We start from the raw sequence: 16,195 nt of genomic DNA, 5'->3' as shown, positions 1-16,195 counted from the left end.
TTTGGAAACTGTTGCAATTGCCACTTTTATTACAATAAATTGCCACTTTTATTTACAATAAATTATAAAGTTGGAAGTTGGAGAAGTGCATATTCTCATGTCAGAGAAAGCTGTTTTATAAACAAGGGGAAGATGGCAGGAATTTTCAGGACCACATGATTGTTGAATTGAAAAGATAGGAAGAGAGAGTCAGAATTCAAGGTCTTGTTAGATAATTTCTTGTGCGTAATTTCCTGTATGTAGGACTTCCTAATTTTCGACAGTAAATTTACCTATATAACTTGCATGAGATTGCTTTGGAATGTGAAGTGGAAAAAGAATCTAATTATCATATCAGGTATAAAGCCAAACGGTGATTGCTTTTCCTTACTTCCAACTAAGAACAGTATCATGGTACAGTAGCGAGATTAAAAAATAAATGTCATTGCTACATTTAAAGAAGATGAAGTGATCAGCAGACATGAGAGTTAATTATGCTTTTCCGCTTACTTTGAAGATTCATCAGTACTAACAACAAGTATAGAAAGCCTTGAAGAGTTACTGGAGTATTTCAAAATGCTCCATCACTGGAGGCTTTTAAGAAGAGAGTGGACAGCCATTTATCAGAAATAGTATGGGTCTCCTACAAGAACAGGGTTGGACTAGATGACCTCCAAGGTACCTTCCAACTCTTGTTGCTATAACGTGTGTCCCTCCAATGCAGACCTGGGCATTTTACAATTCACACACCACATCTGGTCCTTCTGTTGTCCTTGTCCAGCCTGCAGTGTTGGAGGTGTCATTGTTAGGCCGGGAGCCAACAGGGATGGCAGCAGGAAAGGAACAGGGTGGGGTCAGGGGGCAGTGGTAATGGGGGCAGCCCTCCACAACAGTCCCAGTGTTTCATGTGGTCCTGGGGAAAGTTAATTGTACATTTCTTATCCAATGCATTTGTAGCATTTCTGGGGATAAAAGGTTTGATATATTGGTCTGCCTAAAATCTTTATCCTTTTCAAATATTTTCAAGGGTTTTACAAAATATGGGCCCTACTTAAATATATTCTCCTTTGGGAAATCCATTATGTTCATCAGATGTTTATATTTATACATATAATATGTTCATAAAGCTGCTTAGCAAACATACATGCTGAAGTAGTAATAGTAGTGATATTGGTACAAAATCCACAAATCAGTCTGCTTTTCTGTATTTTAACACTGATTTAGTGCAATTTTATCATTTCAGCTATTTATGCAAGAAGTACGCCTTTTCAAACACATCTGTAGCATTTATGTAGCATATATCTAAATAAGGATAATTAGTTGCTATTATATTCCAGATATTAAAAGGAATATCTCTTGGCACTATGCAGTTGTCAGTGATCACATTATAAAGAGTTTTTGAACAAATCATGAATCCATTAAGCAAATACAATTTTTAGGTTAATTGTAACTAGGAATGATTGCAACCATACATTTCTTCTTACCAAAATCTGCGTGGCCAGCTACACTGGCGTTCAAAGTTAATAAAAAGCTGGTCTGGTGGACAATCTTTGAGCTCAGTGTTCCCATCGCAGCAAGCATAGTACTTGTGTGGATCTGGTCGGTAACTGTAATTGCCATTAGGTCTGTCTTCACAAAACTTATCCACAATCAAATCACTTGGCCAATCCTTGATGGCACTGTAGACAAAGCCTCCTGGACAGTTCATGACTACTGTCTGCCCATTAGAGCATCTATAATATTTGTGTGGATTTGTTGGATAAGCATAGTTGCCATCAGGTTTGTCATTACAAAATGTACTTGGATCAGAGATGTGGGGTCTTGGATACAGAGTGGATGCAGGAACAAGTGTGATAAAAGGGCTTCCTGTTGGTTCCGTAGATCCCAAGTCAGCACATACTGAAAGAAATATTTGAAGTCAGATCTTTAGATTCTTGTAACAATTCGATAGCATTATTACAATCAGACGTATCTACCAAGCACTGATCAAAATCAGGACTGTCCCTGCAACCATGCAATCACTCCCACGCACACACCCCTTTTAGTGTGCACCATATGCAGATAAGTGTGGGTTGCACAGGCACACCCATCTTCTTAACTTTCTGCTTCCCTTGTCTATAGATGCTTCTGATTCCAACCCAAAAATCCATTATGAGCTGGCATTATTAAAAGAAAATGCTAATGGAAAGAAAGCATCCATGCTATATGCTAGACAAGTTCAGCATGACCAGGGATCAAATCTAACAATCTTATATTGATGCTTTTTAGAACTGTGATTAGCATAGAAAGAGCCCGCACTGGTTGATTTAAACCAGAGTAATCCTGAGGCTTCCAGGATAAAGCTTTGACATTCTATTAGAAACAGATGGAGAGAGTTTGTTTAATGAGGAGAGATATATGCCAAATCTTTTCATATGAATAACTTGATACATTTTGATAAAGTATTTTATAGAAAAAATTAAAAAGTAACAATTCAAAACTCATACGAAGAGGATTAGGGGTGCCCCATACTGAACTAGACTTCAAGCACTATCAGATTAGCCCCCACTCCCCAATGTAATTCTACTTTCAGAGCTTCATTTATCTGACAGAGAGGAAAAGAATTCCTAGCTCACTCCTAAGACACAGAGTGCATGCCTTGGGAAGAGCATTTAACTCTCCATAAGTCTACTTCCAGAAATGAACTCAAATCCTTTCCCCAGCCTTTTGAATGGTGGAGATTCTAACTTTTTCTGGTTTAGTAGCATTTGACTGTACATTCTATTTTAGGGTGTCTATAAGTCGACACTTTCTCATGTCTACCTCCAGATTTCATGAGAGATCTTTCTTCCCAAATATTTAATCAAATTATCTTGATTCAAAATGTGTTTTAATTTTGCTATTGTATACATTTTGTTTAAAATTTTCCTTAATATTTCAAATGTTGAATTCCTTAATAAATATTCTTATAATTAGTATGTAGTGCTAGTGCCCTCTTCTGAAAATAAAGAGCACTAGTACCCAGATTAAGATTCAAATATTATTTTATTCTAATAATTGCCACCCTTATAACTCTGGACTTTCAAATTTGGCTGCCCTCTAAAAGTATAGGCAAACTCCTAAAATTCCCAGACAGCATGGACATTTCTGAAAATATTGGGAGTTAAAATCCAAATTTCTTGAAAAAGCCTAGAATAAAATGATAGCTTTATTTTGTACCTCTTTTATTATTAAACACTGCATTTGATGGTAGCAATTACAGGTTCAGTCTCTCCATAATTTTGCTTTCTATAGATTTTAGGTGGCAGATCTAAATATTTCCTAGCAGTATATATTATCAAAATATCTTTTGATAGTAGTAGAGTAGTTTAAAATATTTTCTAATGGCATTAATTAATACTATAATTCTAATATTTAGTATCTTATATACAAATTAAATATTCACAGAATTTAGTAAGACTCCATTATAATACTGTACAATCTCTAGAACTTTTTGTCTTGTAATAATTCTGTTAATTATATTGTTATCCATTTTTCTCATTGATAAAACCAAATAGCCTTATCTGCTGCCTATTTAAGAGTGATATCAGTTATGAATATCTGCCTTGGTCTTGGACATCATATCACTTGGTTGTTTTTCTATCTTTAAAGGATAATATTTGTAAGGGTTGAAATGAAGGGTCCTTGGTGGTCTTTGAGCTCGGTTGTTTTCTTGCAGACATTTCAGTACCCAAACTAGGTAACTCATCAATGCTAGCATTTCTCTCTTCTTAGTGTTAGCTGGCAGAAAGTGCTTTGAGCAGAAATAAAATATGCTTAGACTACATTCTTCTGCACAACATATTTTATTTAGGATTATGCCTGAAAGAATCAACACACAATTCAAATGTTGTTGCAGAACACAATACTCTCCTTTGCAAACTTACCATTCTCGTTCTTTTTCATCAACTGGATAGATGCATATTTATCATTCTTCACTTTATTCCGATTCAAAGCGTAGACAATTTTATCTTTAATATTGTGGTTGTTCCCAAATACAAAAGTCCAGATGGGTATGCTACCTAAACACACAGTAATTAATTAATTACATCTTTTTAGAACTTTGTACAAGAATTACATTTATAGTTGATCTAAAAAGTACTTAATATGTTTCACTAAAAGCAGAGGATAACAATTATTTTAAAAATCTGCATATTTATCTTGTAATAATGTGAAATATTGCTTAGAATTTTGGAACAAAGAAGCTTAGTTAATATAAACAGGCACAGGGATTACCACCGAGCTCTTAAATTTGAGCATAGACTGAATCTGAACTTTCTAGACTGGTTTTCTAAACTTAAGTGAAATATGGGTTTTTCTCCATAATAAAAGCATTTTGTCATTTCTTATTTCTGTTTCCATTATTGAAAATATTTTACAAAAGTAAATTCTGTTCCTTTGTCATAATTTATTAGCTCTTTTATAGCTCTTCAATGGCTATATGTGGTACAAGTTCTAAATTAGCCAAATACATTCACTTCTCTTAACACACAAAATAAAACAAAAAAATATTTTAAATACAGAAACATTACGCCTTCTTAGTTCAATGACTTTTTCAGGGTATAAAATAAAGTTACCTGACATCAGTCAAACAGGATTTAAGCAGCTAATGTATATAACATCTTTGTCTATCAAACTAAAGGATCCACTTCTCCATAATCTTCCTCTTCTTAATTTAAGTAGAAATACTGAATAGATTTACCTGATGCTACATAAGGATCTGTTGCAACTTCCCAAACTCCAATATTTGTACGATTTACATGACCAATCTCTTCCCAGATTGGGCGAAGTTTTCCTCTTACTAATATAGTTTCATTGACGCATCTAAAAATCAATCCATTTACAATGCACTTTTTAAAGTCTATTTTATTCATAACTGTAATAATATCTTACCTACTGTGCTTCTTAAACAAGAATTCAGAATTCATTCTAACTTGTAGTGTCTATTCGTTTAAGATAAATTATTGTTCTAGGTTATTATGTTAAGAAATGGATAATGGTCTGAATTATGGATGATGGCCACAAGCACTAAACAATAAGGGCATAAATTGGAATCATAACATTTAGCCTGCAGATGAGTGGAAATATGTGGCTTCTGGGTATAGGGAAACTATTCCAGACCAGAATGTTTCAGAATATGTGAAGTAACTTTGTGGCTAATTTCTGGCTTTTAGCAACCAGGCATGGATTATATTTTTGTATCTTTCAAAAGCATTTGGATATATACGGTAAACTTATCAAAAAGCATTTGGATATATAAAAGCATTTGGATGTATAAGGTAAACTTAGCACTACCTGACACACAAGGCTGTACTGCACATATGAAAGTGGAGAAGCCTGCTGTCTCAAATTTATTCTGAAAATATTTCCATCCAAGTTGATCCTAGGATTCTAGCCTAAATTCTGGAGGGTGCAGAATGCTACTGTTTTTCATTCCACAAATCTTTTTATTGTGGAACCAGTTTCTGGAACTGATTGATTAATGCGGTATAGCTACATTTTCATTAGGAACCTTTCTACTGCCAAGAAGGCTAGAATCTTGAACAAAGCTGAGATATGTTTTGAAACAGAACACATATCAATGATTTACGATAACAGTAACTAAGTCCATTCCTTCCTAAAGACGATACCTAGCAGTGACTGCTGCAACAAGGATATTCTTTGACTTTATTAGACATGTGTAGGAAATAAGGTTTGCCTACAGATGTGTAGATTTGTGAAGTGAGAGTGTTGAGTTAAACTCTCCCTGCAAGTGTCCCCGGTTTTAGAAGCAAAATGTATGAATCAAGCTACTATAGTTTGTGTTATGAACTACAGTAGCTTGATTCAGCATATTATGCATATCCAGTCAGTTGTGGTTTAGCTTACAAACTACGGCAAAATAAATAATAGGTTAGCATTATATGTGAATCTCACTTAGATGAGTTATCTCTCATCATAATCTATTTTACAGGAGTAAGTAAAATAAGTATGGCTAAAATAGGGAATTGTGTTGCCATTTTGAATTCCTTGGAGGAAAAATTAGATGAAAGAATAATAAAAACAATCATCATAAATTTCCAAGTTCTTTTTCAAAATGTTAAGCATTTATTTTTTTACTTTCACCCCAGTGTTTTATTTTATTTTATATCTACCCATTATTTTTCTAATCTAGTTTGGAGACTAAATTCAACTCACACATTTTTCATAGCATTTGCTTTCATTATGATTTGGTCTTTGAGTTTTAATTTATGAAGTATCTTTATTATATTCTTCAATCCTTTATTGAAGTCTTGTTATATTATTTTAATAGTATCATTAAAACCAAATATAGGTTAGTCCACTCTATTGTGTTCCCTGTAGCTATCTATGGTTGTGAAAGTTGGACCTTAAAAAAACAAGACAGGAAGAAGATGTGGAGAGACCCAGCCCATAGAATCACCAAGAGTCAGACACAACCGAATGGATAACACCCTCATTCTCATTAAAATAGTTTAATTAAAAAAAACAATCATTAAAAAAAGAAAGTTGACATCCAGGCTTACCTGTAATTATGCAGATCAGGAAGCTGGCTAGAGCCTTTAACAACTACATTTCCTAAGGCTTTAAACCCATGTTCACAATCCATCTCAAAAACTGTAAAATTGTTATTGCCTGAATTTCTCCAGATTTCTCTGAAAATTCAAGATATAAAATCCATTATTAGAAATGAAAAGTCAAGGTCGCATTCTTCTATTGTTGTTTTAAAAAATTGTTAAGTGTAATGAATAGGATGCAAATCCAACATTTACATACAAGAAATGAAAAGTGCAATGTCATATGTATGTATATGTGTATTGTTTCTGGGCCATGCCATTGCTTTAGAAATGCAGTTAACTGCATTGTCAAAAGAAATAATATAATTCTTAAATATAAAGAATAGAGTAGAGTAGGTTAGAGTACAGTCAATAGAGTAGAATAGAATAGAATTTCCAATTAGTCCTGTGAAGTTTTCAGTTGGGGCAGTAGGAGGTCTCCAAATGAAATCTTACGTATAAGTGCACCATCGTGCCTCCCATCCCTGTCCTATTGTCCCCATTTAATTGTACCTATTTTCTGTATTCTTACTCATGTTTATACTTATATCTATTATTTTGTAAGCGATTGACAAATCAAATCAAATAAATAAATAAATAACTAGCCATGTTTAAGCCTGGAAAAGAAAACTGGAGAGACTTCATTGGGCACCATATCCAACAGTATTCCTCATGTCTCTTGAATCCTCAGAGAAGTTTTTCAGGCAACACCTATAGCCTCTTTGCCAAAGCTTTTTGGCCTATCTTTTTCAGGCAGGCAAGTTATCGTATATTTAGGATTAGTAAACAAAATATTAATCTTCAATATGTTATATCTTCTACATTTAAATACCTCAAACCTTTAGGACGTCCCAGAAGGCCATTATTCTCATCCTTCACTATTACCGCCCTATTATGAGGTTTACGTTTACCTTGTGCAGTTATGTCTCCAAGAGGAAAATAATCTGGAAAAAAAAAAAAGATTGTCACCACAATCCCACTATCCGCTATCCTTTGTATTACAGATTTGCTAATCTCATCTGGGTTTAATTAACTCTCTTGGAATTGACACATAATTCAAGGCTTTTAAAATATTTGAGCCAGGCAGATTTTGGGCTTCCTAGAAAATTATTCCCTTTTCAAAGAACTTTCAACATATTAATATTCTGGATATAATTAAAAGAACATATAGCTAATGAATGTGTTTTATCTTTCTTGGGAGTTGACATTTCCTTCTTTACTGTTAACACCCAAATAATGACTTGAGGAAAAACATGCATTATAGTTTTCCTCATTATATGTTGATTTTTTATTTATATTATAAGCATAATCCTTAATCCACATTTCCTTTTTTAAATGTTGCTAAACAACTACCTATTTCTTTTCCAGAGGACCTACAGCAGGAGTGTCAAACTTGCAGCATCATGTGACGTATCGGGACTTTTTTCCACTTCGCTAAACTGGGCAGGGCATGGCCAGCGCGTGACGCATCCAGCCTGCAGGCCATGAGTTTGATAGCCCTGACTTTCAGGAATATTCCTATTGAAACTATTAACCTTGATCATGACAGTCCACATGCCAGAATGTCATAGGCTTCAGGTCCCCTGTAAGGTGTCCAATCTCCACATAATGTTTACAAAATGTATACTTCAATTTTTCTTCAGTTGAATATTCTGCAGGAAAGATTAAAATACATATGAAATTATTTTATACAAAATTAGATCAATAATCCACATATACTCTGTATTGACTTTAGGTAGTCCTTTATGTATGACTGGTCACTTGGTGACCATTTAAAGTTACAATGGAACTACCTTAGGGTACTTATGACCCAGAATCAAAATCTCAGCAGTCAGTCTCCCTATTGCTTAGTCACATAACTGGGTTTCAGATGCGTGGTAACATGGCCATATTTACAGTCATTTGCAGAGCCTTACACTTCCAGCGTTTGGCAAAATTGCATCCACAGGAAACTATTGATTTCTTTAACAACCACATTTTCACTTAATGACTGTGGCAGCCAGTTTACAATGGCTACATTCACTTACCGAATGCTGTAAAAAAGGTTGTAAAATCAGAGTCTGGGAAGACTAACCTATTTTATGACCGTCATGACTTATGACCTGACGGGCAGCCTCCATTAAAATTGTAAAGAGGACTACCTATACATCATAGTTTCTCAACCTTGACAACTTTAAGATGTGTGGAATCCCCTAGCCAACATTGGGTATTGCAGGATGTGTGAATTTAGCCAATTGTGGCTTACTTAACAAACCATGGTTAAGCAAACCAGGACTTATCCTGATCTAGGAAGTCAGGTAAACCTTGAATTCCAGTAAGCTTTAATTAGTGGAACAACAAGAGTGAATGCAACAATTTTATAAATATAGAAATTAATTTTTAGCATCACATTAATATGTACATTTAATAACATTACAATAAGATAATAATTTGTTACTTTTAGCAGATCCTGAGATCAATAAACAGAGCACAATTAAAGGCCCATTTGAGAAGCTCCCCATCACTGCTGAAATTGCAGTCTTGATTAGGTTCTGGAAAGAAAATAAACAAAATAATTAGAACTTTGTCAAATCAAACGTATTAACATTAGCTTCGCTAGAGAGTAACCCTTAAATTATATGGACTCACATTATTACTGACAGGCAGAACTGAGAAATACCTTCATCTACTAAAAGTTTTATGTCAGTTAAGTTAAATATAGGAGTTAAATAAATGGCGGATGGAAATTATTTTGCATCTTACTATGGCATGAATGGAATCACTGACAGGCTTCGCTAAAATGCAAAAAGAGGTATTGATTTTCAGCTATAAAGAGCTGGCTTGCTGTTACTGGGAGAACATTTAACCCTTGTTATGTATGATAAATCCTGTAGGCATCATTAGAAGCTTATGCTGATGTTGGGTGAAAAAGGTACTGGTTTAACCCAACACAAGTCCATCAGTCACAAGGATGATCCTGAACTCATTCTGATTTTGGGTGTTGAGATGTTATCCTTTATAATCCCCAGAGGAACCATTTTACTGGGCCTTTTTGCCTGCTGAAATTAGTCAAACAGTATATCTACACTGGCTTCAAATTACAGTTAAATGTCATCTGGAAGAATCTTCTTGGCAGCAATCAGAGTTTTATTTAGCACAATGTCAAATATTTTATTCTGTCTCTTTAACCCTCTATTCTAGAAAGTTAATATTCTAAACAGTGGAAGGCTTCCATTTCATCTCTGACATGCAACACTTTGTTGTGATGGAAGTTGCTTTGCAATGTGGTTTGCATGTAAGAGGAACAGCTGAATAACCACATATATAGTTACTGTTACCCAAGCATTCCTCCTGAACTGGTTCAATAATATTCAGATAACTTGAAGAGTATATCATTCACATATTATCTTTTCTTATCTGTTTTCCTTACAGTTTCTATTTCTCCCCTAGTATATTTTTGGAAAATGATGCTATTCTGTCTGATTTTGTTTTAACAGCATCTCTAATATCTATATACTCACCACTATTTCCTTCCTGGGAAGCTCATCTACGGATAACTAGAATAAAGAAAGGTCAATACCAAAGAGCCCCCTAAATATACCTTGGGAGAAAAACAACATTGACTGTGATTGGATTATCTCAGACTGAAAAAAAGAGGGGAGGGGGGGGGAATATAAGTGTCTCAAGATTGTTGAGTTCTTTCCAGAGTAAGTTTAATGAATCAGGAGACTGTCTGATTACTTTTATTATCTAAAATAAACTGTAAAAGAGCACACTGTGTATTTATATTGGCTGAACATATTTAAAATATCTGTATTTACATTTTGCACAATTCTAGAATGGCTCAGTGACCTCTTTTTTTCTGTTCTGCTAAACGTCATAAATTTGAGAATAATTCAGAAGGAACCATGGATGATCAACTTTCACAAATATCTTTTAGTGGACTAGGTGTGAACTACAATTCCACATTCACATTGGTATTTCACTAGGTATTTTGTTGTGGCTGAAGTCCTGAATTTGGACAAGGAAAGCTAGATACAGGTCTCTACTAAACCAAAATTTTTCAGAATGGCTATGAACCAGTCATTCTCTCTCAGCTTCAGAGTTGTTGTTCTGAGATCTCTGAAGTATACCACCTTGACCTCCGTAAAAAGGCAAGGTCATCATCATCATCATCATCATCATCATCATCATCATCATCATCATCATCATTTTAGCCATTGTCTATCCACTGCAGGATGAAGGTCCCTTACGCATGTTTCCAACCAATGCAGTCCTGAGCTTTCTTTTTCCAATTGGGGCCGTAATACTTGCTGATGTCATCAATCCATCTTGTTTTAGGTTTCTTTCATGGATGCCATTCTCTGATTGCCTTGGTCCACTTCCCATCAGTTCTTTTTGTTATGTGACCAGCCCATTTCCATTTCAATTTTTTTACTCTCCTGAATTGTATACTTTTGTTTGTTCTCTAATCCATGTGCAGGTAAAAATGGCAGGCAAATAAATGCAAAAAATTAAGAAGTATTTCCAGTGGGAACTGGCAACTGGCTTCATTGATACATTTTTTTTACTCTGACACCCTCCAAAATCATATTTCAAGAACAGTTTTGGCCCCAGCCACAAACAGTGTCCACAAATTCTCTGTAAAGATTTATAAATTGACTGGCATACGGATTTCTTTGGCTGACCATGAAATATTGGGTCAACTTGGCTTTCAAAACTCCAAAGCATGCAACAGAGGAAAATAGTGCTATAGAAGATTACATAATAGTACATTGAAAAATGGGCAAAAGCTGCACTCTTCCACAATCCTGCTGCATTAAAAATTGAATGAGATTATTAAGATGAAATCTTAGAAATTTTGGTTTTAGGAGGAAATAAAGAAATGGGACTGAAACATATATATACATGTGCAGACATTCTCCCTTCTTGTTTTCTTATGTTCTTTTATGTCCACATACACATTGAATTAGGGGTGCACAAATTATGTCAGTTTAAGATTACTTAGCTTTGGGTGATGGCCCTTGTCAAAAATAAATATGGATATGGGCTGCTTTGGGAAGGTGTTCAAGAATTCTAAGGGATAAAACAGTGCTTTGAGCCTCGCAGAAACTTAAGCTTTTCAGAGCCCTAACCTCCCAAAAAATATAACAAATGTTGGGAATTTGGGCTCCATTCATTGGGGGAACTGTCAGTAACTCCACACTTTTTGATTAAATGAGCTGTGGTGGCGCAGTGGCTAGAGTGCTGTACTGCAGGCTATTTCTGCTGGCTGCCTGCAATTTGGCAGTACAAATCCCACCAGGCTCAAGGTTGACTCAGCCTTCCAAGGTGGGTAAAATGAGGACTCAAATTGTTGGGGGAAATATGCTGATTCTGTAAACTGTTTAGAGAGGGCGGTAAAGCACTGTAAAGCAGTATATAAGTCTAAATGCTATTGCTATTACTAAAGGAAATATTCATATAGGGATAGTTAGACAGGACAAGAGTTTCCATCATTGGGAAACCATCAACCATGCAGCTCTAGAGAAAATGCTGTGAAAGAGCCTTCATAGCATTTCTTCTGGAGTGGGAGCCGAGTTGAGTCAAGTTTCTACATGACTTTCAAAGCTTACTATGGTAAGAGGGTACAAGGAGACATGCCTGTACAAAATCAGCATATTCTCCTAGATGTGAAAAAGGCCAATATATTGTGTAATGAACTATTTCTTTGTAATAGTGCTAAATTTCTTTAGCATTTAACTTACGTTAGGGTGTCTTGCCTGATATCCTGGATTCACACATCATGGCAAATAATGGAAATAATGGATTTTCTTCTACTACATCTGGAAAATTCATATTAAATCAGAATTCTTCCCACTTCTGACTTACTAAGATATATGAATATGGCTATTGTGTAACAAATAAGCATTTTTATTGATTAACCAGATGAATATCTTGTACAGTGTTACTATCTCTTTTGAGTGTCAGAATAACCTGTTCCCTTGAAAGATAAGCAATTGCTAAACAAAACAAATGGAATACATGCTTCAGTTAGATTTGAAGCCTAGACTGTATGTAGTTGTTCTTGAAAAAATATATTTACTGTGTATTATTTTTTCTATCTCGGGAAAAAAATTCCAAAAGGGCAAAGAAGTAGGAAAGAAAATTCATTTTTATTTCAAGTTCATAACATAATATAACATAATATAAATCTCAGAAGCATTGAATAGCGCCATGTGGCAGCTGCTGCAGCGACCAGCATCATGCAGGCTTTCAGGAGGCGAGTTAAAATGCCTCTGCGCCTGCGCAAAGTGCACGTTTGGCATGTGCGTGCATGCAAAGTGTGCACGTGTGCACAGTGTACCCACTAAGCCACACCCACAGAACCGATAGCAACTTTATTTGAATACCACCACTGGTGTCAGCCCTTGTACTTCCTTTCTATAAAGCTAACTCATTGTTCTTATTAATGAGACCTACCACTGTCATCTGCAAATTTAATATTTGTGTTGGTGTTATATAATGGGGTGCCGTCATGTGTGTACAAAGAATAAAGGAAGGGGCTTAGCACACAACCCTGGGGGGCTTCTGTGCTTAGTATCAGAGTAGAGGAATGGTGAGATCCCATCCTTACTGGCTGTGGCCCATCTGTCAGAAAATCCTTAATCCACAAACAAATCTTCTGATTTATACCCAAACTGGACATCTTAAGAAACAACCTGTTGGGTAGAATGGTGTTAAAGGCAGAACTATAATCCACAAATAACAGCCTTGCGTAAGTTCCCTGTTGTTTCAAATGATTCAATACAGTATGGACAACAATAAACATAGCATCATCAGTTGATCTATTACTCTTAATATGCAAATTGGTATGAGTCCAGCAGGATGTGCATGTTTTGGATCCTATCAGCTAAGGTATGTGGCAGTGGTGGGATTCAAATTTTTTTACTACTGGCTCTGTGGGCATGGCTTGGTGGGCATTGTGTGACTTGGTGGGTGTGGCTTGGTGGGAGTGGCAGGGATGGATACTGCAAAAACTCCATTCCCTCTCCACTCCTGGAGGAAAGTTACTGCCGGTTCTCCGAACTACTCAAAATTTCCATTACCGGTCCTCCAGAACTGGTCAGAACCTGCTGAATACCACCTCTGGTATGTAGGCTGGCAATGCCCAGAAGATTATTCTTTTCTGCCATGGCACCCACCCTCTGGTATGTTTGCCCTCCTGCTACTAGCCTTTCATAAGATCCTAAAGACCTGTCTGTGTCTTTAGACCCCAAGTGTGTGAAGGGACCCATCTCCTAGCCATGGGAATGTTGGTTTTCTTGGCTGGCATGCATTCTAATTTTTGCATGTGTATTTGTTTTATTTTTTTATTATGGTTCACCACCCAGAGTTGTTGTTGAAATAGGCATCTGTATTATCAGAGATGTTGTGCACATAGACAGCATGTAAAAACTTTAAATAAACATATTTAACACAAATGGAAACTGATTAGCTGCTGAGCTACAACTCTCTTATTGGGGGAGGGAGGGGAGAGAGGTGATTGAAACTATAGGGAAACTGCTAAATAAGCAACAAAGGCCAATTTAGCCTTTCTGGACATTTCTGTGAGGTAAAACAATCTATCACCTCTGAGACCAAAGATACATTTCAGAATATATCTGGGAAAGTGCATAGCACAAATATACACATACTTTCATTCTCCAGATGAAATAGGGGAAGTGAGCTTTCATCTCACTAATTAGTTGGAAGTCTAAAGACAGGTTGACATAAAAACAGAGCAGAGGTAATGGATGTAAAAGGAGCTCAGGAAAGAAGTACTAATGTAAAGGGTGAACATAGAGAAATGATTATGGCTAGCTAGTGACAAGAAGGGAAATGGCATACCTGTGTTCACCCCAAACTCCCCAAAACACCTTGATCACACCAGTTATTAGCCACCTCACTGAGCCTTGAAGGCAGATGATGGTGAAACATAATACATTTACATCCTATGCGGTTGTGCTTGGATGGTGTCAGAACAATGAGGGCAATATTATTTTTATATTGGTGTACTTGATGATATCTTAAAGCTTCCTCATTTAATGACATGACAAGGTATTGTTATATAGTGTCCAAATTTCTTATTTATTTAGAAATTAGACTTACCAGTTGTCAAGGTTCCAAGTAATACATCCCATTCAATAAGAAATCCAAGGCAGGCATATTTCTCAAAGAACATCTTATTGGGACATATCAAATTGGCATATTCTTGGTGGAAAACCAGCTCTAAGTTCCCATCCAGTTATACACCCAATTAAAAGTAAAATTTGGCCACTTCCCCCCAGAGTCATCAATCAAATGGTCCAATCAGCATGTAGTCCAGTTGTTAGATGACTTCAGTCTTCACCTTTTGAACCCCTGCACCAAGGTCTATGATTCCCAGGGGAAAGAATTTTATTTTGGCTACAATACCCCAGCTATCTCTACACCCCCCCCTCCCTGGCCCCTTCACTCCAGGCTGTGTCAGCCCTGAAGCAGTGGGAAACTGCCAGATTAAAGCTACAAAAAGAAAATGGTCACAGTTCGGCCAACTTCAGGGTTGACACCAGGATTACTCCTCAAACATTCAATAATTGCCCCTTCTGTCATATTAAAACTACACTTTAGTGGCAATTTTAAAGAGGAGCTCTAGAGAATGTACAAAAAACTTGGGGAGAGGGTCAGTGGCAGATTGTGCACCTCTAATATAAGATTAGACTTCAGTTCTTGGTTAACAGCCCTAATTAGAACTGGAATTTTCATCACTAAGTGGGGTGGCTGTCAGATGAACCATGACATTTATTTTTATTTTATTTGTTTATTGAACATGTACAAGATAACTAGTATAGGTATGAATATAAATATGAACAAAAGACGTAAATACAGATAAATGAGGACAGTAAGACAGGGACGGTAGGCACGCTGGTGTACTTATGCACGCCCTCTTTAAGGACTTCTTAAGAATAGGGTGAGGTCCACGGTGGACAGTTTGAGGTTGAAGCTGTGAAGGTTTGAGGCTGTAACAATGGAGTCAGGCAGGACGTTCTAGGCATTGACCACTCTGTTGCTGAAGTCATATTTTCTGCAATCGAGTCTGAAGCGTTTACCTTGAATTTGTATCAGTTGTTTCCCTGTGTATTATTGTGATTGAAGCTGAAGAAGTCATTGACAGCATTAGTTAGCACCAGTTAACTACACCAGTTCCAGTAGTCCCAGTAACAATTGTTAGGTGAGGACCAAACTGTTAGGTGAGGACCTCATGCTTCTCCTGCCCTGCCATATTTGTCTCTGATTCAATTCTCCCCACCTGCCTGTCTCTTCCCCCCACCCATCTCTACCCTTTTGGCTGCCCTGCACTCTATCCCTACCTACTCCTGCTGCTCCCACCAGCCCATTATGTAGGCTGTGCACATATGCTTTGCAAGGCTTGTGGAGGCCTCCCACAATATCACAAGAATCAGCAGCTGCCTCGACTAACAGGCCTTGTCAGCAGTGGGAGGAAGAAAATGCTGAACGTCTGCTGAGGCAACAGGCAGGCAGCAGTGGAATCATAACTTTGAACAGTCTCTGAATAGATGGTCATTAAGCAAGAACTACCTGTATTTCTTATTATGACTCTATGCTCAATCTAAATATTTTTAACCAACTTGGCTTTTTCAGAT

At 36.4% G+C, this 16,195-nt stretch overlaps 1 protein-coding gene across 2 annotated transcripts; it reads right to left on the bottom strand.

The window, feature by feature from the left end:
• On the bottom strand, window positions 1-10,098 carry LOC113434555 (uncharacterized). 2 transcript variants are annotated; one of them, XM_026697792.2, is made up of 9 exons: window positions 10,052-10,098; window positions 8,989-9,082; window positions 8,087-8,203; window positions 7,384-7,495; window positions 6,522-6,650; window positions 4,700-4,821; window positions 3,885-4,019; window positions 1,464-1,878; window positions 1-941 (listed from the first exon to the last, which is right to left on the bottom strand). In XM_026697792.2, coding segments are annotated over exons 2-9 (1,095 nt in total). In that variant the 5' UTR covers window positions 9,053-9,082; window positions 10,052-10,098; the 3' UTR covers window positions 1-940. The 2 variants fall into 2 exon arrangements, with proteins under 2 accessions (XP_026553577.2, XP_087785365.1); XM_087929239.1 differs by lacking the exon at window positions 1-941 and having other exon boundaries at window positions 1,331-1,878.
• Window positions 10,099-16,195: the final 6,097 nt, after the last annotated feature.

The sequence above is a fragment of the Pseudonaja textilis genome, chromosome 3, assembly GCF_049901715.1.
Source record: "Pseudonaja textilis isolate UNSWEBS1 chromosome 3, rPseTex1.2, whole genome shotgun sequence".
Lineage (NCBI taxonomy): Eukaryota > Metazoa > Chordata > Lepidosauria > Squamata > Elapidae > Pseudonaja > Pseudonaja textilis.
This window is presented reverse-complemented; position numbering and strand designations above follow the sequence as displayed.